Source organism: Pan troglodytes, chromosome 18 (assembly GCF_028858775.2).
Source record: "Pan troglodytes isolate AG18354 chromosome 18, NHGRI_mPanTro3-v2.0_pri, whole genome shotgun sequence".
Lineage (NCBI taxonomy): Eukaryota > Metazoa > Chordata > Mammalia > Primates > Hominidae > Pan > Pan troglodytes.
Window position 1 is genome coordinate 70,954,912 of NC_072416.2, and position 26,668 is coordinate 70,981,579.

The 26,668-nt window shown below is 42.4% G+C and overlaps 1 protein-coding gene and 1 non-coding gene across 8 annotated transcripts in view; both read left to right on the top strand.

The window, feature by feature from the left end:
- Nucleotides 1-458: 458 nt before the first annotated feature.
- PHLPP2 (PH domain and leucine rich repeat protein phosphatase 2) overlaps nucleotides 459-26,668 on the top strand; it is a 78,583-nt gene continuing 52,373 nt past the window's right edge. For 2 of the 7 annotated variants that reach the window (XM_016930129.4, XM_009431199.5), the window contains exons 1-3: nucleotides 462-612; nucleotides 9,615-9,904; nucleotides 21,361-21,494. In XM_016930129.4, the coding sequence (XP_016785618.3) occupies nucleotides 514-612; nucleotides 9,615-9,904; nucleotides 21,361-21,494 (523 nt within the window). In that variant the 5' untranslated portion in view covers nucleotides 462-513. The other 5 variants (XM_511230.9, XM_009431195.5, XM_009431194.5 and 2 more) reach the window with 5 other exon arrangements.
- LOC112205936 (small nucleolar RNA SNORA70) lies at nucleotides 25,361-25,495 on the top strand. Its single transcript, XR_002940073.2, has one exon. It is a non-coding gene; the product is annotated as a small nucleolar RNA SNORA70 (small nucleolar RNA).

A 26,668-nucleotide genomic window follows, 5' to 3' on the forward strand; every position in this document is an offset into this window, starting at 1 on the left:
TATCTCTGATAAGGAAGAGAAAAGACCTTGCCAAGGTGAGTATTCTCAACAGTTCGTTCAACGCCTTGGCAGGTGAGGGAAGTTACAAGAGCCACCCTGGGCGGAGGGCAGCGTCTTGTCACAATTGACAGGTGCCGGCGCCACCTGCTTCTTTCTCCCGCGGGTTTTTTAGAGGGCGGGGAAAGCAGCAAATACCCCTCCTTGAGCTCTAGTCCTCCAAGCCTAGGGCGGCGGGCAGTGGAGGCCCCGCGCCCTGCGGTGGTGCCAGGTTCCGCCACGCGGGCCGCGGCCGGGATGCGGCTCGGTGGCGCCCGGGCCACTCGGCGCCCGGGCCACTCGGCGCCCGCAGCTGCTTAGGTCCAGCGGGGCTGCGGGAGGGGCGGAGCCGGCGAGCCGCCGGAGGGGCGGAGCCGGCGGGCCGCGGGGGGCGGGGCCACCGGTTGCTCGCGCGCGCCGCCGAGGTTCCGCACGCCGTCGCGCGGGCCGGGCGTCTCTGTGCAGCCTGGGTCGCCGATGGGGGAGGTGGAGCCGGGGCCCGCGGGCCCGCTGGAGCCCCCGGAGCCGCCCGAAGCGCCCGCGAGCCGCCGGCCGGGAGGGATCCGGGTCCTGAAGGTGAGGAGGCGGATGGACCAGCGAGCGAGCGAGCGGGCGAGCGGGCAAGCGGACAAGCGGACTAGGGAGGGAACGAGGGAGTCTAGAGGCCGCTGCCGCCCCCGCCCCGCGCAGTGGCTGAGGCAGTCGGCGGCCCCCGCCCGGCGTCAGTCAGTCGGCCGCCCCACACCCGGCTGGGGACGCCGAGGCCTCCGCGCCGCGCCCGAGTCCAGGCCTCGGCGCCTCGGTCCCCCGCTGCTGCCCATCCCTGGCCGCGCGCCGCCCGCCTCGCAGGCCCACGCCTTCGGGCTGCCGGTAGCCGCCGCCCACCCGGACCCTTCGCCGCCCCTGCTTGCCTCACCGCGCTCGGGGCCCGGAGGCCGGCTGCGGAGGGCTCGGAGGGCCGCCGGTTCCTGGCACAGGAGCGGGGCTGGAAGTACGCAGGGCTTTCTCCCCTCCCGGACACCTGAAGACATCACCCCAGCGGGAGGATGGCAGCGGCGATTGGCCGGCGCCGCGGAGGGTTCGGGGCCAGGCCGGGTGGAGCCGGCTCCTCTGCCCTCGGGGCTCGCTACCCGAGGTGCCGGCCGGCAAGGACGACCCGCCCAGCTTGGAGAGAGAATCCCTGCTGGAGCTGCGTCGCGGGGACTCGCTGGGCGTGTTGCGGAAGGGAGGAGGGGCCGGGCCGAAAGGGGCATTCCTGCTCCCGGGAGCGGGGCCGACTGCCGAGGGTGACGGAATGGGGGAGCCGTTATGCAACAGGCAGCTAGCGGGGCTTCTTGGCAGGAATTGGGGGAGTGGGAGGATATGAAAACAGATGTAGGCAAGAGGGGAGTGGAACCTCGAAGGTGATGACAAGTAAGTTTACGAAGGAATGCACAAGGTAGGGTGGCGATAGTGGGGAGGAGAAGATGGTTAAAGGGAGGGGTTGTGGGAGGCTGACTGGGTGGAGTTTTTTACTAGCATTTGAAAGAGTTGCAGAGAAATTTTTCTGTAGGTCAAATACGTAAACTAGGTGTCCTTCCGCAGGTGGAATGGAATTCCTTCTAGAGTTGTACATGAGGAATTCAGGATATGAAACTTGCCCAGTAGAAGGATGGAAAGGAAAGAAAATTTAAATTTGATGTGTTTCAAAAATACATTGCAAAACAAAACGTATGACGTTAAAAATACTTTAGTAGTTTATTGGGATTGAGGTTCAGCAGTATTTACATGTTATGAAGGTTAGTACGATGTCACAAAGATGGGAACACGGAAAAACAATAATAGAACCCAGTGAATCCATGGAACAACATAAACTAGAACTCTGTAAAATATAAAACATTTTTTGTGCTACTGCCTCTCAGTTTTTTTTCTTTTTATTTATTTTTTGAGACAGGGTCTCACTCTGTCACCCAAGCCTGAGTGCAGTGACTCGATCTCTGCAACCTCTGCCTCCAGGGTTCAAGCGATTCTCCTGCCTCAGCCTCTTGAGTAGCTAGGATTACGGGCGCCCGCCACCACACCCCACTGATTTTTTGTATTTTTAGTAGAGACAGGGTTTCGCTATGTTTCCCAGGCTGGTCTTGAACTTCTGATCTCCAGTGATCCGCCCGCCTTGGCCTCCCGAAGTGTTGGAATTACAGGGATGAGCCACCACGCCCGGCCTCATACAGTTTTGTTAAGTAGCTGAGTGGTTGAATTTTGTGCCAAGTGATGCTGGAAAAGAAGTATTACAGTAGAATACTCTGAATTGGGAAGAGTCATCTCCCACTCATTTTTCTCCGAAGACCCTTCCAAAACTTCATTCTTTTTTGTAACTCTTTTATACCTAATACCAAATCATGAACATTATTGTCAAATAATACAGATATTCTTCAAAAGGCTAATATAATTAAGCCAGTCTAACTTAGCCAGACTAGATCCAGTTCCATCTATCCTGGGATACTGGAAAATTTCCTTCAAAATGTGCCCCCAGATTTATTTAGCGAATTGCTGGACCATAGGTTTGTAAATTTTCCAGGTGTTTCCTACAATTTGGGGTTTATGGTTTTTTTTAGTAATGATTAACTTTTTTACTCAGCTTATAGAAGATATGAAGTTACAGCTAATGTCGGTGTGTGTCATGAGATTCATTTTTTTTTTTTCAAGAATAGTTTTGGGTGTTTAGCAAAGTATGTATAAACAATTAATGCCAAAAAAAATTTAAAAAGATTTTTTTTTAGAGACATAGCCTCATTGTGTAGCCCACGCTGGAGTGCAGTGGTGTGATCATAGCTCACTGCAGGTTCAAACTCCTGAGCTCAAGTACCTCAGCCTCCCAAGTAGCTAGGACTATAGGCACATGCCTGGCTAATTTTTATTTTTATTTTTGTAGAGATGGGGTCTTGCTATGTTAATCTCAAACTCCTGGCCTCAAGTGATCCTCTTAACCTTGGGCTCCCAAAGCACTGGAATTACAGGCATGAGCCACTGCACCCAGCCCAAAACGTTATTATTGTTATTATTTTTTTGAGGCAGAGCCTCTCTCTTGCCCAGGCTAGAATGCAGTGGCGCGATCATGGCTCAAGTGATCCTCCTGCCTTAGCTTCCTGAGTAGCTGGGATCACAGGCACGTTTTTTTTGTTTTGTTTTGTTTTGTTTTTTTAGTAGAGATGAGGTCTCACCTTGTTGCCTAGGCTGGCCTTCAACTCCTGGGCTCAAAGGCTGTCCCTCCTCGGCATCCCAAAGTGCTGGGATTACAGGCATGAGCCACCGCACCCAGCCCCAAAACATTTTTAAAGCGCTGACATATTCTTTCTCTATCTCATCCCATCCCTCCCCACCCCTTTCACAATATTTAATAACGTGTGTATTCCCAGATATGAGTCTATATTGTTTTAAAGTTTTGAATGCAGAAACATCTTCTACCTAAGAGTATTTCACATTGTTTTTTTTTTTCGTCTTTTGTTTTTTTTTTTCGCGGTGGAGTTTCGCTCTTCTTGCCCATGCTGGAGTGCAATGGCACGATCTTGGCTCACCGCCTCCCGGCTTCAAGCGATTCTCCTGCCTCAGCCTCTCGTGTAGCTGGGATTACAGGCATGTGCCACTACGCCTGGCTAATTTTGTATTTTTAGTAGAGACAGGGTTTCTCTATGTTGGTCAGGCTGGTGTTGAAGTCCTGGCCTCAGGTGATCCGCCTGCCTCAGCCTGCCAAAGTGCTGGGATTACAGGCATGAGCCACCGCACCCGGCCGTATTTCACATTCTTGCAGAACTAACTGAATATGGAGAGTTACTTTACCAGACCCTGTTTATACCGTGTATATCTTATTATTGTATGTGAATGTGTAATAGTATATCACCTTTGAACTGATCATTGCCCTCATGGAACACTTTTAGAGTTAAAAGTATAAAACTGGGCTGGGCACAGTGGCTCACTACTATAATCCCAACACTTTGGGAGGCCGAGGCGGGTGGATCATTTGAGGCCAAGAGTTCAAGACCAGCCTGGCCAACATAGTGAAACCCCGTCTCTGCTAAAAATATTTTTAAAAATTAGCTGGGCGTGGCCGGGCGCGGTGGCTCACGCCTGTAATCCCAGCACTTTGGGAGGCCGAGGCTGGTGGATCACAAGGTCAGGAGATCGAGACCATCCTGGCTAACACAGTGAAACCCCGTCTCTACTAAAAATACAAAAAATTAGCCAGGCGAGGTGGTGGGCGCCTGTAGTCCCAGCTACTCGGGAGGCTGAGGCAGGAGAATGGCATGAACCCTGGGGGGCGGAGCCTGCAGTGAGCCGAGATTGTGCCACTGCACTGCAGCCTGGGCAACAGCGAGACTCCGTCTCAAAAAAAAAAAAAAAAAAAAAAAAAAAAAAAATTAGCTGGGCATGGTGTTGTGCATCTGTAATCCCAGCTACTCAGGAGCCTGAGGCAGGAAAATCGCTTGAACCCGCGCGGTGGAGGTTGCAGTGAGCCGAGATCGTGCCACGGCACTCCAGCCTGGGCAACAGAGGGAGATGCTGTCTCCAAAAAAACAAACAAACGAAAGTGTAAAATTGAAGCAGTGGGTACTTAATTCATGGCTTACCCTCAAGACTTTTGCCTTCTAGAAAGATTTTTTTTTTTTTTTAAGACGGAGTCTCCTTGTGTCACCCAGGCCCATAGCTTATAGAAGATATGAAGTTACAACTAATGTCGGTGTGTGTCATGAGATTCTTTTTTTTTTTTTCAAGAATAGTTTTGGGTGTTGAGCAAAGTATGTATAAACAATTAATGCCAAAAAAATTTAAAAAGTTTTTTTTAGAGACATAGCCTCATTGTGTAGCCCACGCTGGAGTGCAGTGGCGTGATCTCCTCTCACTGCAGTCTCCACCTCCTGTGTTCAAGCGATTCTCATGCCTCAGCCTCCAGGGTAGCTGGGATTACAGGCATGCGTGCCACCACCCCCGGGTAATTGTTCTGTATTTTTAATAGAGACGGGGTTTCGCTACGTTGGCCAGGCTGGTCTCGAGCTCCTGACCTCAGGTGATCCTGCCCGCCTCAGCCTCCCAAAGTGCTGGGATTACAGGCATGAGCCACTGCGCCCGGCTAGAAAGATCTTTAAATCTAAAATACGCTCTTTGTATACTTGTTTGATGTAAGAGGTAATTGTCATTGTGTTCCCTTTCAAATAAATTTGTGATAACAATTCTATAAGAGTAAGGGGAAAATAGTTTTCTCAACCTAGCAATTCCAGTAGAATGGTGATTCTAAAAGTTGAAAGCACCTCAGAGGACCGTGTCATCTGCAGTCCTGGCTCCTAGGAAGGTTTTTCCAGCAGTTAACTGATGTGTTAAGCAGTGGAGCAAGACATTGTTGAGAAGAAGGAAGCACTAGGCAATTCAGCAGTGGCTAATAACAGCTAAACAGTCCATCTAGATTGTTGCTGTAAGCCTTTGCTTTGCTTAATATCCAGGCCTTTTAAGTGCCCATCGGTCAAGTTTAAGAGAATGATATATACTGAAGTTGTAACTTAGCAGTTTATCTTCTTAGGGCGGAATGTATCATGTAGACAGGAGATAGATCCTTTGAGGTAAATGATGACCAACAGCGTGTATATTTTGTTGTTGTTGTTTTAATCTTTATTTTATTTTAATTTTTTTTGAGACGCGGTTTCACTATGTTGCCCAGGCTGGTCTTGAACCCCTGACCTCAAGTGATCCTCCCTCCTTGGCCTCCTGAAGTGCTGGGATTACAGGCATGTGTTTTTTTTTTTTTTTTTTTTTGAGATAGAGTCTTGCACTGTCACCCAGGCTGGATTGCAGTGGCGCAATCTCGGCTCACTGTGGCCTCCGCCTCCCAGGTTCAAGTGATTTCCTTGCCTCAGCCTCCCAAGTATTTGGGATTTCAGGCGTGCACCACCACGCCCAGCTAATGTTTTTGTATTTTTAGTAGAGACGGGGTTTCACTATGTTGGCCAGGCTGGTCTCGAACTCCTGACCTCGTGATCCGCCTGCCTTGGCCTCCCAAAGTGCTGGGATTACAGTTGTGAGCCACCGCGCCCGGCCGCATATATGTTTTGATAATGTAAAGTTCCTTAAGGAATTTATAATCTAAGGTAAATATATATGCACTAAAAATGACTGTTAAAAATCCTCACAGAAGAAAAATCAGGCCTGGTGTGGTGGCTCATGCTTGTAATCCCAGCACTTTGGGAGGCCCAAGCAGGAGGATTGCTTGAGTCCAGAAATTCAGGACCAGCCTGGGCAACATAGCAAGACTCCATCTCTTAAAAACATACAAAAAATTAGCTGCGTGTGGTGGCATGTGCATGTAGTCCCAGCTACTCTGAAGGCTGAGGCTTTAGGATCACTTGAGGTCAGGAGTTCGAAGCTGCAGTGGGCTATGATCACGCCACTGTAGTCCAGGCTGGGTGACAGAGCGAGATCGTGTCTCAAAACAAACAAAACTTCCTGGGGTCTTCCTTGACTTTTCTAAGATTTAGAAGGTCAGTGGACCATTATTTGACCTTAGAAAGTTTTTCTGAAGACAACTTTTTTGTTTGTGTGCAACAGTGTCTGCTTACTCTTTTTTCTCCACTGAGTAGAGAATGCGGAGCTTTGTATAAATATTGCTATACTATATGGGATACTGTTTTCAGATGGTCCAGTTAATCTTTCCCAAAGATTAAAAAATGAGGAGTATTTAAAATTTAACAGTATTTACCTACTAAATTTTTAACTATTAGCAGTATTTGACTATTCAGTGGTTAAAATTACTTAGTAGTACAAATACGATGGTCCCTATGTTTATGCAGTAAGCCCTTAAAAGCCCTTTCATTCTGAGATGTTCAGCTTTGAGAAAATGCATTTGATGAGAAAACTAGTTCTCACTTGTAGCAGGGATTTATCCTACTTCTCTAAAGTTAGATTCAATAATCCTCATGGTTTTGAATAGCAATGCCTAAATCCCCAAGATCTGCAAAATGATCAGTTTTCCTGAGTTCTAAATTTAAACAATAAAGCCATTCTTACTCTTGTTTTTCTTTTTTCCCACATAGAAATACCTGCTAACTTTTCATTCCTCTTTCTCTGACATCTTTAGAAATGTATTACCCTCAAATATTTAATCTTAGTAATTATAAAAATAGTATTTGCTGTATTTATAGGTATTTCTATTTTCCAATGAGGAATACTACTGAAAGTATTTTATTTACTCCCATTCACTTTGCAGCTGCTGCAAAGATATAGGATTCTCCATAGAAATGGGAATTTTTCCCCCCAAGTTTGTTCAGCTTCTTGCCAGAGCTAATTGGACTAAGGTACAGATTGGGAATAGGTTTCTGTGATGTCAGCTGAGTTCTACAAACACTTCTGTGTCACCCAGGTGTTAACATGCTAGAAATGGAGAAGAGGAAGAAATATCAAATAAATAAATAAAACCCATCGTCATCGATGTAGTATTAGAGGTGTACTCAAGGTGAAGAAGTTCTTAATTCTGTCTAGATAATTCATTAATTCTGTCTAGTAAAAATGTCTGGTAGTCATTAATTCTGTCTAGGGAGAATGAGGATAGGAGATATGGAAGGCTCCATAGAGAAGGTGATGCCTAAGTAGGATTTTGAAGAATAACTTGTCATATGGATGAGGTGGAGAAGGACATTTCAGACAGGCCACAGAATTGTGGTGTACTTGGTGTGTTTGGAGAGCTGCAAGTAGTTGGAGGTGATTGAAACATGGAGTAAAGGGCAGTAGTAGGGAACGAAGCTGGAGAGGTATGGCTGCAGAAATGTCAGTGGAAATTTCTTTTTTATCAAAAAGAACAGAAATAGCCCAGCATAAAAATAGAGCAGGCAAATGCTGATCTTTAGAAACTTGTTATATTACCTGTAGAAATTGTTTTTGCTTTGAGATAACTTTGCAATATATGAATTTCACATACCTAAATTATCAAATGCGACATTAATTTTTTTTGAAACAGGGCAGGAATGGAAAGTATATTTGTGCAGTATTGTGTTGATACTACACTTGGCTTATTTGGGATGTAAAGCAAAGGGTTAGGACCCTAGAGAAACACACATTTTCATAAGGAGACGTGTACAAAAATGTTTATTGCTGGATTGTTTCTAGCAGTGAAAAATTGGAAGCAAACTAAATGCTGTCAACAGGAGAGTGGATAAAGTTTGGTGTATTTGTATAAGGGAATATTATTCAAATGAATGAACTGGGTATATTAACACAGTTGTATCTCTAAAGCAGTATTGAACTAAATAAAATTACAGGGTGAAACATAAGTATTGTTAAGGATTAGATGAAGTTTAAATTACATAAGACAATACTGTGTATGGTTTATAGATAAAAGTTTTTTTTTTTTTTTTTTTTTGAGACAGAGTCTCTGTTGCCCAGACTGGAGTGCAGTGGCACAATCTCGGCTCACTGCAATCTCTGCCTCCTGGGTTCAAGTGATTCTCCTACCTCAGCCTCCCAAGTAGCTGGGATTACAGGCACGTGCCACCACACTCGGCTAATTTTTTTTTTTTTTTTTTTTTTTTTTTTTTTTTGCATTTTTAGTGGAGACGGGGCTTTACCATGTTGGCCAAGCTGGTCTCGAATTCTTGACCTCAAATGATCCCTCACCTGGGCCTCCTAAAGTGTTGGGATTACAGGTGTGAGCCACCTTGCCCAGCCTAAAGTTTCTTTTTTTTTGAGATGGAGTCTTGCTCTGTCACCCAGGCTGGAGTGCAGTGGCGCTGTCTTGGCTCACTGAAACCTCTGCCTCCCAGGTTCAAGCAATCTTCACACCTCAGCCTCCCAGGTAGCTAGGATTACAGGCGTGTGCCACCACAGCTGGCTAATTTTTTTGTATTTTTTAGTAGAGATAGGGTTTCACCATGCTGGCCAGGCTGGTCTCGAATTCCTGACCTCAGGTGATCCGCCAGCCTTGGCCTCCCAAAGTGCTGGGATTACACATGTGAGCCACTGTGCCCAGGCAAAATATTAAAATTTCTATTTTTGAGAGACAAGGTCTCGCTCTGTTACCCAGATAGGGTTGCAGTGGCACAATCACGGCTCACTGCAACCTCAATCTCCCGGGTTCAATCTGTTCTCCAACTCAGTCTGTTCTCCACCCTCAAGTAGCTGGGACTACAGGCGTGTGCCACCATGCCTGGCTAATATATAAAAAAAAATTTCTTTTGTAGAGATGGGATGTTGCCATCTTACCTAGGCTAGTCTTGAACTCCTGGCCTCAAGCAGTCCTCTTACCTTGGCCTCCCAAAGTGCTGGGATTACAGGCCTGAGCCACTGCAACCCGCTGTTTTGTTATTCTTGACACGTTTCTGAAAACACAAGAAAAAGAGAGGGTCAACGAAGATGATGGATGGAAACACAGACAGCAGTAAAGAAAATTAAGTTATCTGAGTTATTACGAATGAGCATGACAGGTGTGAAGTGCTCCACAAAAAGAGGGGATACTTGAGCAGAATGTTGGGGAATATAAAGTAGAGAGAGGTGGGGTGAGGACTGAAATGTCTAATTCAGTCAGATGTTCTAGCTAACGATTTCTTTCTCTTGATATTTTTTAGAGAAATATGAAACGCAATGGGAGCAGAAATTGTTTGAATAGGAGAAGTAGGTTTGGTTCTCGAGAAAGAGACTGGCTAAGAGAAGATGTAAAGAGAGGCTGTGTTTACCTTTATGGAGCAGACACTACCACTGCCACTACAACCACCACCACCTCCTCTTCCTCTTCCTCCTCCTCCTCTTCCTCTGACTTACATCTCGTCCTTTGCACTGTAGAGACACCAGCATCAGAAATATGTGCTGGAGAGGGAAGAGAAAGTCTTTATTTACAGCTTCATGGAGACCTGGTCAGGTGAGGTCTCAGTTTTACCACTCTAATTCTACCGTAATATAAATAATAACGTGTTTCTGCTTAGAGCTGGACTTTAGGATTTTAATTCTGCCGGAACTGATGTTGATTACGGACTCACTGGGCTTCAAGATTTGTCCTTGGAAGGCTGACTTTATGAATCTTGAATTTAAAAACTATTGACCAGGGAAAATTTGAGAGTTCTTTGATTTGGAATACACCATAGGTCAGATATCTAAATTTAAAAATAAGTATTTTAAAAGTTAAATTTTTTTGGCTGGGCGCGGTGGCTCATGCCTATAATCCCAGCACTTGGGGAGGCTGAGGTGGGTGTATCACTTGAGGTCAGGAGTTCGAGACCAGCCTGGTCAACATGGCGAAACCCTGCTGCTACTAAAAATATAAAAATTAGCCAGGCATGGTAGTGCGCACCTGTAATCCCAGCTAGTCAGGAGGCTGAGATATGAGAATCTCTTGAACCTGGGAGACCAAGGTTGCGGTGAGCCGAGATGATGCCACTGCACTCCAGCCTGGGTGACAGCAAGATTCTGTCTCAAAAAAAAAAAAAAAGAAAAGAAAAGTTGTTGTTTTTTTTTTGAAAAGTGTAAATAGAATGAAATTTTTAAAAGGGTATAGAGTGAGAAGTACTTTTCTGTCCCTCATTCCCCAGCTACCCAGGCCTGTTCTTGATAGTTATTATCAGCTTCTTATGCACGCTAGGAATATTCTGTTAAATTATAAGCATGTATGTGCCCATGCGTGAGTATGTGTCTCTACATATATTATAAATTTTAAAACTCATGGTGCTGTATGCAACACATTATTGACTTAGTATCTTTTAGAGATCTTTCCATGTTAAAATTTATATAGTTGTCGTTTATTTAATGGCTGCAGTAGTGTTCAATTTTGAGTCTACTATAATTTTAGCCAGTCTTCTATTAATGGACATTCAAGTTGTTACCAGTTTTTTGCTACTACAAGAAGTGCTGCAGTGAGTATCCATGTACCTGTGGTATCTCTCGTATGTGAGAGTCTGTATGATAAACTCCTAGAAGTGGAACTGCTGGGTCAAAGGATATTAGTATTTTTAATTTTCATAGTTACTGTCAAATTCTTCTTCATAGAGGTTATATTTCCATCAGAAATATGAAAGTATATCTATTTTCTCCTTACTTTCTCAAAAATATGTTAGTATTAAATTTTATGTATAAATAGAGACACATACACATGAATGAGCTCAGACTTGCTCGTAAATAGAAATGATTGTTAAAAGTTTTAAAATTAGAGAATCATAAAGTCAGCATTCCAACGACAAATCTTTTTCTAGGCCAAGTGACTTAGATTTCTGCAAATGTGAGAGGAATTTTGTTGTTTTGTTATTTTAATTTTCATTTCTCTTAATGAGCATATTTTCATGGGTTTAAAAGCCATTTGTGTGTTAAAAAATTTTTATGCAAATGTGAAGAAAATATTTTTATAATAGTCTTATACTATGCATGTGAACTCTTTGATTCAGCTTTTTAAAGAAAATCACTGTTAGTTCTTTGAATTAGTTGTCAAATAAGAGGTCTTTAAATGCCTGACCATGATTTTTCTCCTTTCCGCATTTCCTATCATTGAAAAAGCGTCTTGAAACAGAATTCAAAGCTGTGGATTTAATACTGTTGAAAGTGAAAAGGAAGCTCCCACTTACACCTTAAAAGTGTGGTAATAATAGTAACACCTTTAGCTGAGCTAAAATTTGATGTCATTTTTAAAGTCTAAACTGAGATCTACTATGTGTTCCTTTTAGGATTTGGACTAATTCCTGAAAAAGTAGATTAGCATTTGAATGTTTTCCTTGTTCACCAGTTTACTACATTTGCTAAATCCATTTGTAAAACGAAAGGATCAGACTGGGTGATCCTTAGGCTTTTCTAAGTCTTAACACTGATTCTGATCTAATTTTATCAGGTGGAAAGCCTTGACCTATATTATATCTGGTAGTGATTGATTAACTTATTTAAGTATATGATGTATTCATTTGTATAGTAATGTTTATGTATACAAAGATATTAGAAATACGAAGAAAACCCCACTGGAATGGCTTGCTATTAGTAGTTGTGTAATTAGTTAAGAATCCGAATGTGATAGTTTATTTACTTATGTGTTTGTTTACTTATGTGCCCTGTAGCCTTCATCATTTATAATGAAATAGCCCTTTGAAGGTATAATTGATTAGAAAATAATGAAAGCACTATTGAACTGTGGTTTCAAAGAATGAATATATTTTCATTGCTGGAGTAGGAGCTTAATAACTTTTATCCAGCTAAGGATGATGATGATGGTAGATTTCAGCTAACATTAAGTGCTTTCATGTGTTGGTATGCTTAGTGCTTTATGCACATTTTCTCATTAAATCCTCACAATAACTCCAAGGGAGGTAGTATCGTTGCTTTTAGATGAGGAAGATTGAGGCCTTGAGAGACATTCAGTAACCTGCTCAAGGACAGGCAGGTACTGCCCTGCAGTTGGAATGCCTGAATCATTCAAGGTAGATGATGGACTTCTTTCTGAGTAAAGGCCAGCTGTGACAGGAACTGGCGCAGCAGCGACACTTCCTCAGTTTCGCTATTTAATCATGCTTATTTCAAGATTGTTTTTAGATCTGTTACTCAGCTGTTACTTGTTTATGATCAGTTTTACATTATCTAATCAAGGGAGTATTTTCTGCGTAAAAGCCCTTTGTCAGATAGTTGACAATCTAAGGCATTATCTTTTTAAGGAACTTTTTGCTGATTACTGAAGTATGTTCACCGAAGAAATTTTGGAAAATGAAAAAGCATAAAGAGAAATGATAATCAATGCTTATGCTTTATGTAAATTACCTCATTTAATCCTCACAACCATCTTGTGAGGTAGACACTGTCCCCATTTTATAAATGAAGAAAATAAGGTGTCACAGGGTTAAGCATCTCATCTAAGTGCAATCGGCTACTAAGTGGTAGAGCTGGAGTTTGAATCCTGGCATTCTTACACTACGTCTGTCTTCTGTATTGCCTCCCCATAGTAACATTATTTTTACCCAGATCTTTTTTCAATCCCACATACTTTTAAATATTTATGTATTTGGGCTCACATCATATTCAGTTTTGTATCCTGTCTCCTGTCTACTTAGTGGATCATCTTAATTTCTTTTTTTTTTTTTTGAGACGGAGTTTCACTCTTGTTGCCCAGGCTGGAGTGCAGTGATGCGATCTCGGCTCACTGCAACCTCTGCCTCCTGGGTTCAAGCAATTCTCCTGCCTCAGCCTCCTGAGTTGCTGGGATTACAGGCATGAGCCACCACACTTGGCTAATTTTCTGTATTTTTAGTAGAGACGGGGTTTCTCCGTATTGGGCAGCCTGGTCTCAAATTCCTGACCTCAGGTGATCTGCCTGCCTCGGCCTCCCAAAGCGCTGGGATTACAGGCATGAGCCACCGTGCCCGGCTGGATCATCTTAATTTCATGGTGTCATTAGAAATTCTTTAGACACCAGTTTTAATAGTTACAGAATATTCCTCTGTATGGATATACTATAAATTGAGACATAATATGCAGCAATGGTTTAGAGATTGGATTCTGGAATGAGTGTATGGGTTCAAATCCTGGCTTCGACAGTTACTATGCAGGATATATAATGCTCTGTGCTTCAGTGTAGTAATCTGTAAAATGGAAGATGATAATATTTACATTGTTGAGTTGTCATGAGGATTAAATTATAAATGATATGAAGATTAAATGAATTAATATTTGTAGTGCTGCTTAAACTGTCCACCTGTGGGGCTTGTTCAAGTACAGATTCTGATTCAGTAGGTTTAGGTGGAGCCTGAGAATGTACATTTCAATTAAGCTCCTAAGAGATGTGCTGTACTTCAGATAGCAATAAAGTACTTAGATTGATGTCTGGCACCTAACAAGTGCTCAATAAATATTACCTATTTCAGTTGTCTGAAATCATGCAAGTCTTAGAATTGGTGTTGCATTGACTAAACCATTGCCCATGTATTGTCACATTGCTGATTTCCCTAGGCTAGGTCCTGGAAATGGGATTACTGGGATTAAAATTACCCCACGTTTTCTCTGAGTTATTCATTACTACTTTATGTTTTTTTTAACCATGAGTTATCACTTGACTATAACTCAAGAATTACTAATTTATAGAATTTTAGCACTTGAGGAAACCTTAGAGAGATCATCTGGTGGTGAAACTAAATCTACCCTGTAACCCTCCCACCTTGCCATTTGGAAATAAGTGTGGGGACAGGGTTTTTTGGTTGTCATAACTGCTGGGAAGAGTTACAGAATTTAGGTGGCAAGGGCCAGAGAGACTTATTGAAATGTGTGTGTGCCAAGTGCAGTGGCTCAAGTCTGTAATCCTAGCACTTTGGGAGGCCAAGGCAGGAGGATTGCTTGGGCTCAGGAGTTCTAGATCAGCCTGGGCAACATGGTGAAGCCCCGTCGCTACCAAAAATATTAATATAAAAAATTAGACAGGCATGGTGGTGCACACCTGTGGTTCCAGTGCGTGCACTTCTTGGGATGCTGAGGTAGGAGAATCGCTTGAGCCTGGGAGGCGGAGGTTGCAGTGAGCCAAGATTGCACCACTGCATTCCAGCCTGGGCGACAGAGAGATCCTGTCTCAGAAAAAAAAGAAAAAGAAAAATGTGTGTGGGACAACCTTGTACAGCCAAGGATTTTCCTGCCCCAAAAGTCAGAAACTTCCCCATTAGGAATCACTGAGGCCATTTCCGTCAGTGAAAACAGACTCAGAGGGTTCAGGTTGAATGCACATTCCTGCAGCTGGCTGGTGATAGATTGGTCTTGTCTCTCAATCTGCTGCTACTTACAATTAAAATATTTGGCTTGTCTTTTCTATTGAACTGTTTCGAGTGATAAAAATGACTCACTAGTGAAGCTTAGTGTAATCATTGCCTCCTGTCTGAAAAGTTGTTAAGATCATTTGTGATAAAATGGATTGCCCTTTGGCTGATGGTCATATACTTTTATTCTTAGTCATCAAAATAACCAACTGTTTTTCTTTTTTTTTAATTTTTATTTTTTCATTAACCAGATGAGAAGAGAAACTAAGATTTCTAAATAGTCAGTAGCTATCTTTTAAAATTAGTTTAGAACCAATAGGGTGTGTATAGCAGAAAATAGCACCCTTGGGATTTGGGATGCTGAGTTCTGATTCCCATTTGCTGAGTCACTAAAATTTTGTTTGCCATATTTTGAAATTATAAAGGTGGAATGAAACATCCTGTTTTAGGATACATACTGAACTGATTACCACTGAATAGGGGAAAGGGAGTTTTTTTTCCTACATGTTTTTGTGCTATTTAAAAATTTTAAAAGAATGCATTATATGTTACAAAATTGGAATATAGGTAAATAATTTTCTTTATTTTGAAACATTTTTTATCCATTTTAAAACTTCTGAAATCAGCATATATATTAGAGTTGATGGTAGGTTATAGTTTAATTGGCAGAATTTTTTAAAATTTATTTTTCTTTTTTTAAAAAAATAGAGATTGGATCATGCTATGTTGTCCAGGCCGAAGTACTGTGGCTATTCACAGGCCCTGTCATAACACACTACAACCTTGACCTCCTGGGCTCAAGTGATTCTTCTGTCTCAGCCTCCTGAGTAGCTGGGACTACAGGGGCACGCTACTGCATCTGGCTAGATTTTTTTGTTTGTTTGTTTCTGAGATGGAGTCTCATTCTGTTGCCCAAGCTGGAGTGTGGTGGCACAATCTCAGCTCACTGCAACATCCGCTTCCTGGGTTCAAGTGATTCTCATGCCTCAGCCTCCCGAGTAGCTGGGACTACAGGCGCGCAACACCAGGCGCAGCTAATTTTTGTATTTTTAGTAGAGACGGGGTTTCACCATGTTGGCCAGGATGGTCTTGATCTCTTTGTCAGGGACATCCGTGTGAAGAGACCACCAAACAGGCTTTGTGTGAGCAATAAAGCTTTTTAATCACATGGGTGCAGGCGGGCTGAGTCGGAAAAAGGAATCAGCAAAGGGAGATGGGGTGGGGCAGTTTTATAGGATTTGGGTAGGTAGTGGAAAATTACAGTCAACCTGCTCTTGCGGGCAGGGTTGGGGGTTACAAGATGCTCGGTGGAGGAGCTTCTGAGACTCATTGTCCAGGAGAAGGAATTTCACAAGGTAATGTCATCAGTTAAGGCAGGAGCCGGCCATTTTCACTTCTCTTGTGGTTCTTCAGTTGCCTCAGGCCATCTGGATGTGTACAGGCAGTCTTGGGCTCAGAGGCTTGACATTCCTGTCTTTTTATATTAATAAGAAACACAAAACAAAACAGTGGTGGAGTATTGGGATGGCAAAAATGTTTGGAGGTGGTATGGAGAGATAATGGGCGATGTTTCTCAGGGCAGGTTTAGGGGCGGCGTGGACACCTTAAAGAAAGGCTTTGACCTGGTGATTCACCCACTGCTGCTTCCCAAAGTGCTCGTATTACAGGTGTGAGCCACTGTGCCCTGCCGATTTTTCTTAATGGTTATTCTCACACCAGCTGGCTTGCTGTAATACAGGTCTGTCACTGACTGCCAGAGTTAGTGCAGAATTCACAAGTTAAAGGGCAAGGCCCCAGCAAGACTGCCCTTCAGACTCCAGCTGCACTTCTGACCAACTGTCTGCAAGGAAGAACTTGGCAGAACTGAGGAAGGTGCTATACTTACAATTACAGTTTTAGCTTGATGCAAATCAGCACCAGCCAACTGAAGAGACACATAGGGTGAGGTCTAGAAGAGTCCCAAATACAGAACTTTGTACCCTCTCACAGTGGAATCAAGGCCTGTCACCCTCCTACCATATCGAACAGTTCATCAGCTAGGAAACTCCACTGGTGTTCAGTACAGTGTTTTTATTGGGGAATCATTATGAAGGCATGATTGGTTGAATCTTTGACCTCATGATTCAACTCAGTCTCCAGCCCCCTGTGCTACCCCACCCAGGTCAGGGTGGCTCAGAGCCCCAACCCTCTAATCACATGGTGGTTGGTCTTTTCTGGTGACCAGCCGCTGTCCTGAGTCTTCTCATCTCTTAGCATAAACTGGGGGGTGATCCAAGGGGGTCATGAATAACAAAGACACTCCTATTATTCAGGAAATGCTAAGGATTAGAGTCTCCTTCCAGGAACCAGGGACAAAGACCAGCTGTATTCTTTATTATTCAGCAGTGGTGCGTAAAAAATGGTGTATCTTTTAAATCATGATATATTGGACTTAATGAAATAATGGTAATTTTAAAACATAGCTTTTTTAGGTTTCTTGGTGTGAATAAGTTAACACATAAAGTGGTTTGAGCTCTCTTCTGCTTAATTTATTTTAACTATATATAAAATAATTTGGTTTTCCTAAAAAGAACCTAGGTTTTATGAAACCGACACAGGTTCCTACCCTGATGTCATTATGTACTAATTGTGTGACTCTGAATCTCATTTTTCTTATTTGCAAAATAGACATAGTTTTGTAATAATTAAACATTTTCAGCATAGTGTCAGGTATGAAATAAACATTTGTTGAAGTATCCCTATTGTTTCTATTTGTATTATTATCTATATTATTGATTTTAACATTTGCAGATTTTACCTTTATAGGCAGTCAAGGATTGAGTTTTAATCTGAATTTGATGTAGAACATGGTACTATACTTTGTTAGGGCCTTTGATTCCATGTGTTTGATTTTAATAGTGTATGGTTTGGCCCCCCCACTATTAACTAAAACTCTTGTGAAATGATACTTGGAATGAAATTTACTCTTCTTACATATATCTTAACTATAGGGACTGCTTAGAATAACTAATACAGAATGATACTACTCTTGGCTAAGCAGTATAATCTGCTGTTAACAGCATTGCTATGTCCGTTGGCTGGTTTGGAGAGAAATTACCATATGCATATATATTCAAATTTACATGGACTATAGTAGGTCTTACAAGCATTTGAAGCAAACCAAAACTGTTACTCCAAAACTATTGTCTCCTTAAAGCAGTAGTAGAAATAGTTCAAATGCTGAATAGAACTTTTTGTTGCCAGTATTACTTTCTCTCACACCTGTTTTGCAGTATATAATTTCCCTTTGATTGGTGAGAGATTTAACAAATAACTAATTACCAGACTCTTAAACTTTTGGAACTTTGAAACACAAAATTGAACTGTAAGCACATTATAGCATTTCCCTCCCCAATACTGTCTACTTTTTTCAGCAGAAGAGTTTAATGAGTAAATGGAATTAGTCCTTCATTTTACTTGTTTTTGTACTTCTTGAAATATTACTTGTTTACTTAGAAGAAAGAAAATACTTTCTTACGGTAGATATGTATAAGGAGGTCCGGGTGTGGTGGCTCATGCCTGTAATCCCAGCACTTTGGGAGGCCAAGGCGGGCAGATCACGAGGTCAGGGGTTTGAGAGCAGCCTGGCCAATATGATAAAACCCTGTCCCTACTAAAAATGCAAAAATTGGCTGGGCATGGTGGCGTGGGCCTGTAGTCCCAGCTACTCGGGAGGCTGAGGCAGAAGAATTGCTTGAACCCGGGAGGCAGGGGTTGCAGTGAGCCAAGATCGCACCACTGCACTCCAGCCTGGGCAACAGAGCGAGACTTCGGCTCAAAAAAAAGAAAAAGAAAAAGAAAAAAAAGACGTGTAAGGAGGGTTTCCAAAATCTACAGAGCATTTTTAGGCCAGGAAATTTGGTTGTGTAAAATATGTCAGAATTAGGATGCTTCCATTTCTTTCAGTTTTCTAGAGAGAAATAGAAAAATTGAGCACTCGAGATTTAGCCTGAAAGTATAATTGTTTGTTGGTCCTGAATACGTGATCCTTATATGGAATTATAGTGTTTAAATACGCTGAACTGTAGGGGTCAGGTAGAATTTGTATTATATTAGGAAGGTGCCTTAGATACCTCATAGACCCTTGATTTCTGAAATGCCCTGAAGATCATCTGGCCCCGTTTGATTCTTACAGGTGTTTCTTCTAAAATGTCTGTGACAGATGGCTCTCCAGGTCTCTCTGAACAGTTCTGAGAGGCAGTTCATTTCATGGTTGAGCATCTCTAATCGTTAAAATTCTTCCTCATGTTTAGCTTAAATCTACCTATGCACCTTCTCATTGTTCTGAGTCCCATTCTTTGGAGCAGTACAGAGTTAAGTCCAATCCGTCTCAACATTTGAAGATCTGTCTCTTTATATCCTTACTCTCCTTGTCTTCAAGTTAATCCTCCATCAGTTTATTCATATTATATGGTTAGTTGACCTCTCTCCAGGATGCAGTTTATTAAAAGTCCCCCTTAAAACGTGTCTTTCTCTCAGAAGAATTGCACCATTGTGCTGGGAAAATGCCTAACATTGTCATAGACAATGAGTTTTGTAAATTTTGGTTTTGTTTGGCTAGGGATTAATTGTAATTGATGTCTACATAATCTGAAAAGTTTATTTCCCATTTCTCTTTAATTCAATCTTTATTGGTCGTTACAGGCTTTTTTTTCTTTGATCATTCCCCATGTAGCAGTTCATTCTGAGTTTATGTGATAGTTTCTGGAAGCTAAAATACTGAACTGAGCAGTCAGGAGAGGCCAGGTGGTTGTTTTATTTTTGTCTTTTTTGTACATCAGTATGATTTCTGTTCCTAAATTATCATTTTGTTACAGTTGTTTATGTTCAGCTTTGTAGTTGTTTATGTTCAGCTTGTTGCCAACAGCATTTTCTAGTTCTTAAACTACAAAGTGCAGACATCATTCATATGTTTTTGTCATGATGGGAAATGCATCATGTTTCTTATAGTTATTAATACTATAATTATTAAGTTTTTTTTTTTTTTTTTTTTTTTTTGAGACAGAGTCTCACTCTGTCGCCCAGGCTGGAGTGCGGTGGCACCATCTCGGCTCACTGCAAGCTCTTCTCCCAGGTTCATGCCATTCTCCTGCCTCAGCCTCCCGAGTAGCTGGGACTGCAGGTGCCCGCCACCACGCCTGGCTAATTTTTTTGTATTTTTAGTAGAGATGGGGTTTCACCATGTTAGCCATCTCCTGACCTCGTGATCCGCCCGCCTCAGCCTCCTGAAGTGCTGGGATTACAGGCGTGAGCCACTGCGCCCGGCTATTCTTAAGTTTTCTGAACAGGTTCTTTAAATGTTCTTTCAGACCTTTTGAACACATACGGACTTTCCTGTGCTTGCTTTTGGTTGTTGTTTGAGATGGGAGAAATACTCTATTTTTATTCTAACTAAAATTGATTCCAATCTTAAAATTTTTTAGAATAATAATTGTCAGTATCTTACTGAACACTTACTACATGTGAGATATTTTGCTAAGCACTTTTCATACTATATAGTATCTTGTTGAAAGTAAATAAATAAATTTAAACATCTTATGAGTTAGGTATTGTTGCTATTCCCATGATACTGATGAGGATTTAAAACAGCGAGAGTAAATATACTGGGGCATGCAGTTGGTAAGTGGCAGGACTAAGACTTGAACCCAGGCAGTTGACTGTTGGAGCCTATACGTTTAGCCACTGTATTTATAACTGTTTGGTTTCTGGTAAAAGCATTATAAAAGAGCTGTCTTGCTATTATGACTATTATAGCCCCTTCTATCAAAATACACATTCATCACTTTTGTTTTTTTTTTAAAAATATTTTTCAGTATTTTAAGTCTGTAATTTAAAATACAGTGTCACCAGAGGCCACAAGTGATTGCAGGACATTCTGGTTTTACCTTAGCTTTCAATTAGGACCATGTAGTAGAATGATCTTTAGGGAGTTATTTTAAGGTGAATTAATAAATGGAAATTCTCAATTTTAATTTCTAATTTGGTAAATATCAATAGATATAACACATGTAAACAAAAGCTCTTTGTGATCCCCAAAGTATAAAGGGGTCCTGACACCAAAAACTTAAAAAAACACTTGTTTAGATTAGTTGTATCATAGAATATTAAAGAAAAACTTGACCTAGGAATAAAAATCAAGAGCAGATTTTGTATGTTGAGTTACTGCTCAGCCATGAAAAAGGAATGAAGTCATGTCTTAATGCAGCAACATGGATGGACCTGGAAGTCATTATCTTCAGTGAAATAACTCAGAAAGAGAAAGTCAAATACTACCTGTTCTCTCTTACAAGTGGTAGCTAAGTAATAGAGTGTGGGGTAATAGACATTGGAAAAGCAGAAGGGTGTGAGGGTGGGGTGGGAGTGAAGGATGAGAAATTACTTAATGAATACAATATACATGATTCAGGTGAGGATTACACTAAAAGCCCAGACTTCACTACTAAGCAGTATATTCATGTGACAGAATAGCACTTGTACCCCTGAAATTTATACAAATAAAAATAAAAATACTAAAAAATTAAGTGAACCATTTTTATTACTTACCAAATATATATATTTTTTTGAATTGTGTAATCAGGAGACTGGAACCTACTGAACGACCTCTTCAGATCGTTTATGATTACTTATCCAGGCTGGGATTTGATGATCCTGTGCGCATACAGGAGGAGGCTACAAATCCTGACCTCGGCTGTATGATTCGATTTTATGGTGGTAAGAATTTATCAGTGGCTTTGTATGTTAACTACTTTTAAGGTGATCATTTGTACCTCTTATCTGCCGTCAGCTTTTTAAAAGTATTTTATCAAAAGCTAGTTTTAAGCCAATTAACTAACGTAGTTAACACCAACCAAACAACAACAAAAGCCAAGAGGTCAGGGGTAAGGGAACACTTTAAAAATATCTTCTCTTTTTATTTTTGCTCATTTTGCACTTGTATTTTGCTAACTTACTAGCATTATTTTATACCTTTGCCAGAATCTTGACTGGATCATGCTTTAGTAAATTATTTTTTCAAGCTCCTGGTAAAGTCTGTGAACTTCTGGATAGCTCAAAAATGTTGAGAGTAAGTAATCATTATCATATATGACTTGACGTTGATGAGTATACCTGTCAAATTTGTATATTGGTGAATTTAGTGGGGTTTAAATCTAGGATTTTTGACTCTTCTGAGAAAAATATTTTAAGATGAATTTGAGGAACACAACCCATCTATCACTATAATAGTTAAAAAAACAAAAACTTGGAACAGTAACATGCTTCTTATCTGATTGTGGTTGAACCCTAGTTCTTCATTATGGTAGTCCCCCCTTATCCACTGGGATTGTGTTCCAAGATCCTTAGTGGACGACTGAAATTGCAGATAGTACTGAACTCTATATATACTATGTGTTTTCCTGTATACACATACCTATGGTAAAGTTTAATTGATAAATTAGGCAAAGTAAGAGATTAACAATATTTAATTATAAAATAGTATAATTATAGCAATATGCTGTAATAAAAGTTAGTGAATGTTCTCTCTCTCAAAATATCTTGTACTTTACTTACCTATTTTCAGGCCATGATTGACTGCAGATAACTAAAACCTTGGAAAGCAAGACCACAGGTGGCAGGGGGGCTACTGTATATTTTTTTCTAGAATGAAAGTTGAACCTTTCTTTTATGTGCAGTTATACTGCACAGTGGTTGGCTCTGATGCCCCTACTTTTCCTACCACCATCTGATAAATTACAGCATATGCAGGATCTTAATGTACTATACCCTTAAGAGGATATTTCCAGTAGAGTCTAAAAGAGTACCAGTTTGTAGTACTTAAATTTTGAGGCATCTTTCCAAAAGTGAGTTCTGTTGACATAGAAAAGCTAGTATGGTTTGAGTGAGGAAATTAAGTTTGGGATGAAACTTAAAGTTAATAATCTTTGAAAAAAGGTAATAATGTACCTGGTACCAAAAACAAAAGGTAGGTAGGTAGGTAGGTAGGTAGGTAGATAGATAGATAGATAGATAGATAGATAGATAGATAGATAGATGAATTAGTTATCTGTTGGCTCTGTAACAAATTGCCTCAAAAGTTAGGACTTAAAATGGTTAATACTTTATAATTATATAGTTTTTGTGGGCCAGAAATCTAGGAGCAGTTTAGCTGGAGGGATGGTCCTCGCTTGGGTTTCATGAGATTTTAGTCATCTGAAGGCCTGAGTAGGGCTGGAAGATTCACTTTCAACACGGTTCACTCACATGGCCTCAGTTCCTCACCAGCTGCTGGTAGGAGGCCTCAGTTCCCTCTTCTGTGGATCTTTCCATAGGGCTTCCTAGGTGTCTTCACAACATAGTGGCTAGTTTCCCCAGTGATGAGACACACGTATACACACATGCATGCACGTGCACAGAGGCCTCAGTGTCTTTTATAACCAAGCTTTATAAGTCACCTTTACTTTTACCACTTTTTACTTATTAAGAAATGAGTCACAGGCCAGGTGTGGTGGCTCAAGCCTGTAATCCCAGCACTTTGGGAGGCTGAGGCGGGCAGATCACAAGGTCAGGAGATCGAGACCATCCTGGCTAACACAGTGAAACCCTGTCTCTACTAAAAATACAAAAAATTAGCTGGGCGTGGTGGCGGGCACCTATAGTCCCAGCTGCTGGGGAGGCTGAGGCAGGAGAATGGCGTCAACCTGGGAGGTAGAGCTTGCAGTGAGCCGAGATCGCGCCACTGCACTCAAGCCTGGGTGACAGAGCGAGACTCTGTCTCAAAAAAAAAAAAAAAAAAAGAAATGATTCACTAAACACAGCCCATACTATAGAGAGAGGAATTAGCTCCAGTTTTTGAAAGGAGTGTCAAAGAATTTGTGGGTCTATTTTTTTTTTAAATTTTTTATTTTTTTTGAGACAGGGTATCACCCAGTTGCCTAGGCTGTAGTGCAATGGTGCCATCATGGCTCACTGCAGCCTCAACCTCCCGGGCCCAAATGATTCTCCCACCTCAGCCTCCCAAGTAGCTGGAACTACACGTGCGCACCACTGCACCTGGCTAATTTTTGTATTTTTTGTAGAGCTGAGGTCTCGCCATGTTGCTCAGGCTGGTCTCAAACTCCTGGGCTCAAGTGATCCTCCTATCTTGGCCTCCTAAAGTGCTGGGATTACAGGCATGAGCCACTGTGAGCAGCCGGATCTATAATAAAACTGATGCAGGATATTTTCTTGACCCCTCTTTGGGACTTGTGACAGGGGTACCCCATTTACTCAGCCCACCCCGCTCAACCCCTTGTGGGAGGGAATGCGCAGGTGATTGAGTGCGTGAACTGGCTAGCTGATTGGACGCTGGTGGGAACAAACCGTGTTCACTGGGGTCTGTTGTGCTCCACCCTTTGTGGGATGTAGCGCATAGGAGAGCGAGTGCAGGAACTGGCTGCCTGCTTTAGCAGCAGCAGAAGCAAACTCTGTGCAGGCTTGCAGCAGCGTCCAGGTGGGGGTGTCTGTGATCCCAAGGCCCCAGAGGACATGTTATAATGCTCTCTTACCTCTCTCATCTGCAGACGGCAATGTGTTATCAGGTCAGTGGTCCCTTTGCCTTGTTGCGTAGGGCGGCTGCCTTCCATCAGTGAGGGTAAAGGGCCAGTGTGACAGCCTTTTTGAATACCGGCACTTGGTGCGTCCCAAATTCTTGTCTGGTGCCTAAGAGGCATGAGGTCATGTGGACAAATTGAAAGATGGTGAATGCGGAAAATTTTATTGAATGATGAAAGCAGCTCTCAGTGAAGAGTGGAGCTGGAAAGGGAATGGGAAGGGCAGCTCATTCTCCCTTGAAGTCAAGTTGCCTCCCTGCCACTGTCTTCTGAAGTCAAGTCGCCTCTCCCTGATGTCCAGCTGCTTCTCTTCTCTGCTCGCTGAGTCTGGGGTCTTCATGGGCACAGGATGGGAGGTGCTGTAGGTAGTTTTGGAAAAGGCAACATTCGATTGGTAAAAAGACACTCAGAACCATTCAGGAGAGAGCAGACAAACAGGGATGGAAATTCTCACTTTGGGCCACAGGTTTCAGGCTTTTTGGCTCGAAGGTGGGGTTTTGCTGGGGACCTGTCCCTGTCTGCCTAGAATTTCTCTGCCTCCTGTCTCTATCAAAACTATCATAGAAAATATGCTTCCCTCTCACCTTTTTCCTCCAACCACCCAGTTCCTGAAACCAGACACAACTATTGTTACAGAAGGAAAGAGTTGAAGTATTCTCTTTGAAGTAAATAGCTTAGTAATCAGCTTCAAATATTTTATGTGTAGAGTTTTTGGTGCATCAGCTTAGTTGGAATATAGTGTTAATAAAGTCAAGGTCATAAGGGCCCGAGTGCGAACCAGTTAATGTTGTGTTCTCTGGTTATAAAAGGGCACTGGGTAGTGTCCCAGTCAGCCATTATGCAAATGCCAGTTATCAGTCTTGCTGGAGAGGGAGTGCTGGGGGAAAAGTGAGTGGAATGGCTCTCTCAGTTCAAATTCATGATATAAAAGCTGTGGAGATAACATTTCGCTAAAGTCAAGTTGAGTAGGTAGCATGATTAATCATGGGATTAAGAGAGCATGTAAATCCTCTGCAGCCAGTTAAGCCAACTGAGTTCCTTTCCTCATGGGGGCCCAGTGTACAATGGCTGCCCACAGCAGCTTCCTTGGTAGTGTACTCAGCCTGTTTCTTGTATGGGTTGCTCTAAGCGACCTTGGAGACAGGCCTCTCAGATGGATGTTCATGTCTCTGACTTTGTGCTATCCCCAGTCTAGGCTCCAAACAGGTATGCGAGGTGCCTTTGGAAAGCCCCAGGGCACTGTGGCCGAGGTTCACATTGGCCAAGTTACCATGTCCATCTGCACCAAGCTGCATAACAAGGAGCACACGACTGAGGCCCTATGTAGGGCCAAGTTGAAGTTCCCTGGCTGCCAGAAGATCCCACATCTCTAAGAAGTGGGGCTTTACCAAGTTCAGTGCAGATGAATTTGAAGACATGGTGGCTGAGAAGCAGCTCATCCCAGATGGCTGCGGGGTCAGTTACATCCCCAGTAGTGGCCCTCTGGACAAGTGGCGGGCCCTGCTCTTGTGAGGGCTTCCACTGTGCTGCCCCCTCTTAATGCTCACCAATAAATCCTACTTTCTGGGCCGGGCACGGTGGCTCACGCCTGTAATCCCAGCACTTTGGGAGGCTGTGGCGGGCGGATCACGAGGTCAGGAGATTGAGACCATCCTGGCTAACACAGTGAAACCCCGTCTCTACTAAAAATACAAAAAATTAGCTGGACGTGGTGGCGGGTGCCTGTAGTCCCAGCTACTCTGGAGGCTGAGGTGGGAGAATGGTGTGAACCGGGGAGGCAGAGCTTGTAGTGAGCTGAGATGGTGCCTCTGCACTCCAGCCTGGGCGACAGAGCAAGACTCCATCTCAAAAAAAAAAAAAAAAAATCCTACTTCCTGTTCACCTTAAAAAAAAAAAGAGAGAGAGAGAGAAAGAGCAAACCCCTTATTTGCGTTGGAGAAAGTGGCATATAGAGGGTATGATTTGTGAGGGAAGTTGTAGCTCTGGGACTGTATGGCTCAGGTAGCACAACTCCCTGCCTGAACGTTTCTCTGTGTACTGCATTCTCTGCACATATTGTTTAAAACAGCCTTGTCAAAAGAGCATAAATACAAACATCAGAAGCCAGACGCAAAAGAATTACATCGTATGTTTCCATTCATTTAAAGTTCAGAAAACAGGCTAAACACAGCCATATTATTTTGAAATGTGTGGCAATACTATTGTTTATCAAAATCTGTTCTTTCATAATAACAAAATTGTAGTGGGGCATATAACTGCCTAGCTACAGCCCATTTCGCAGCCTTTCTTGCGGTTAGGTGTGTACATGTGACAAAATTT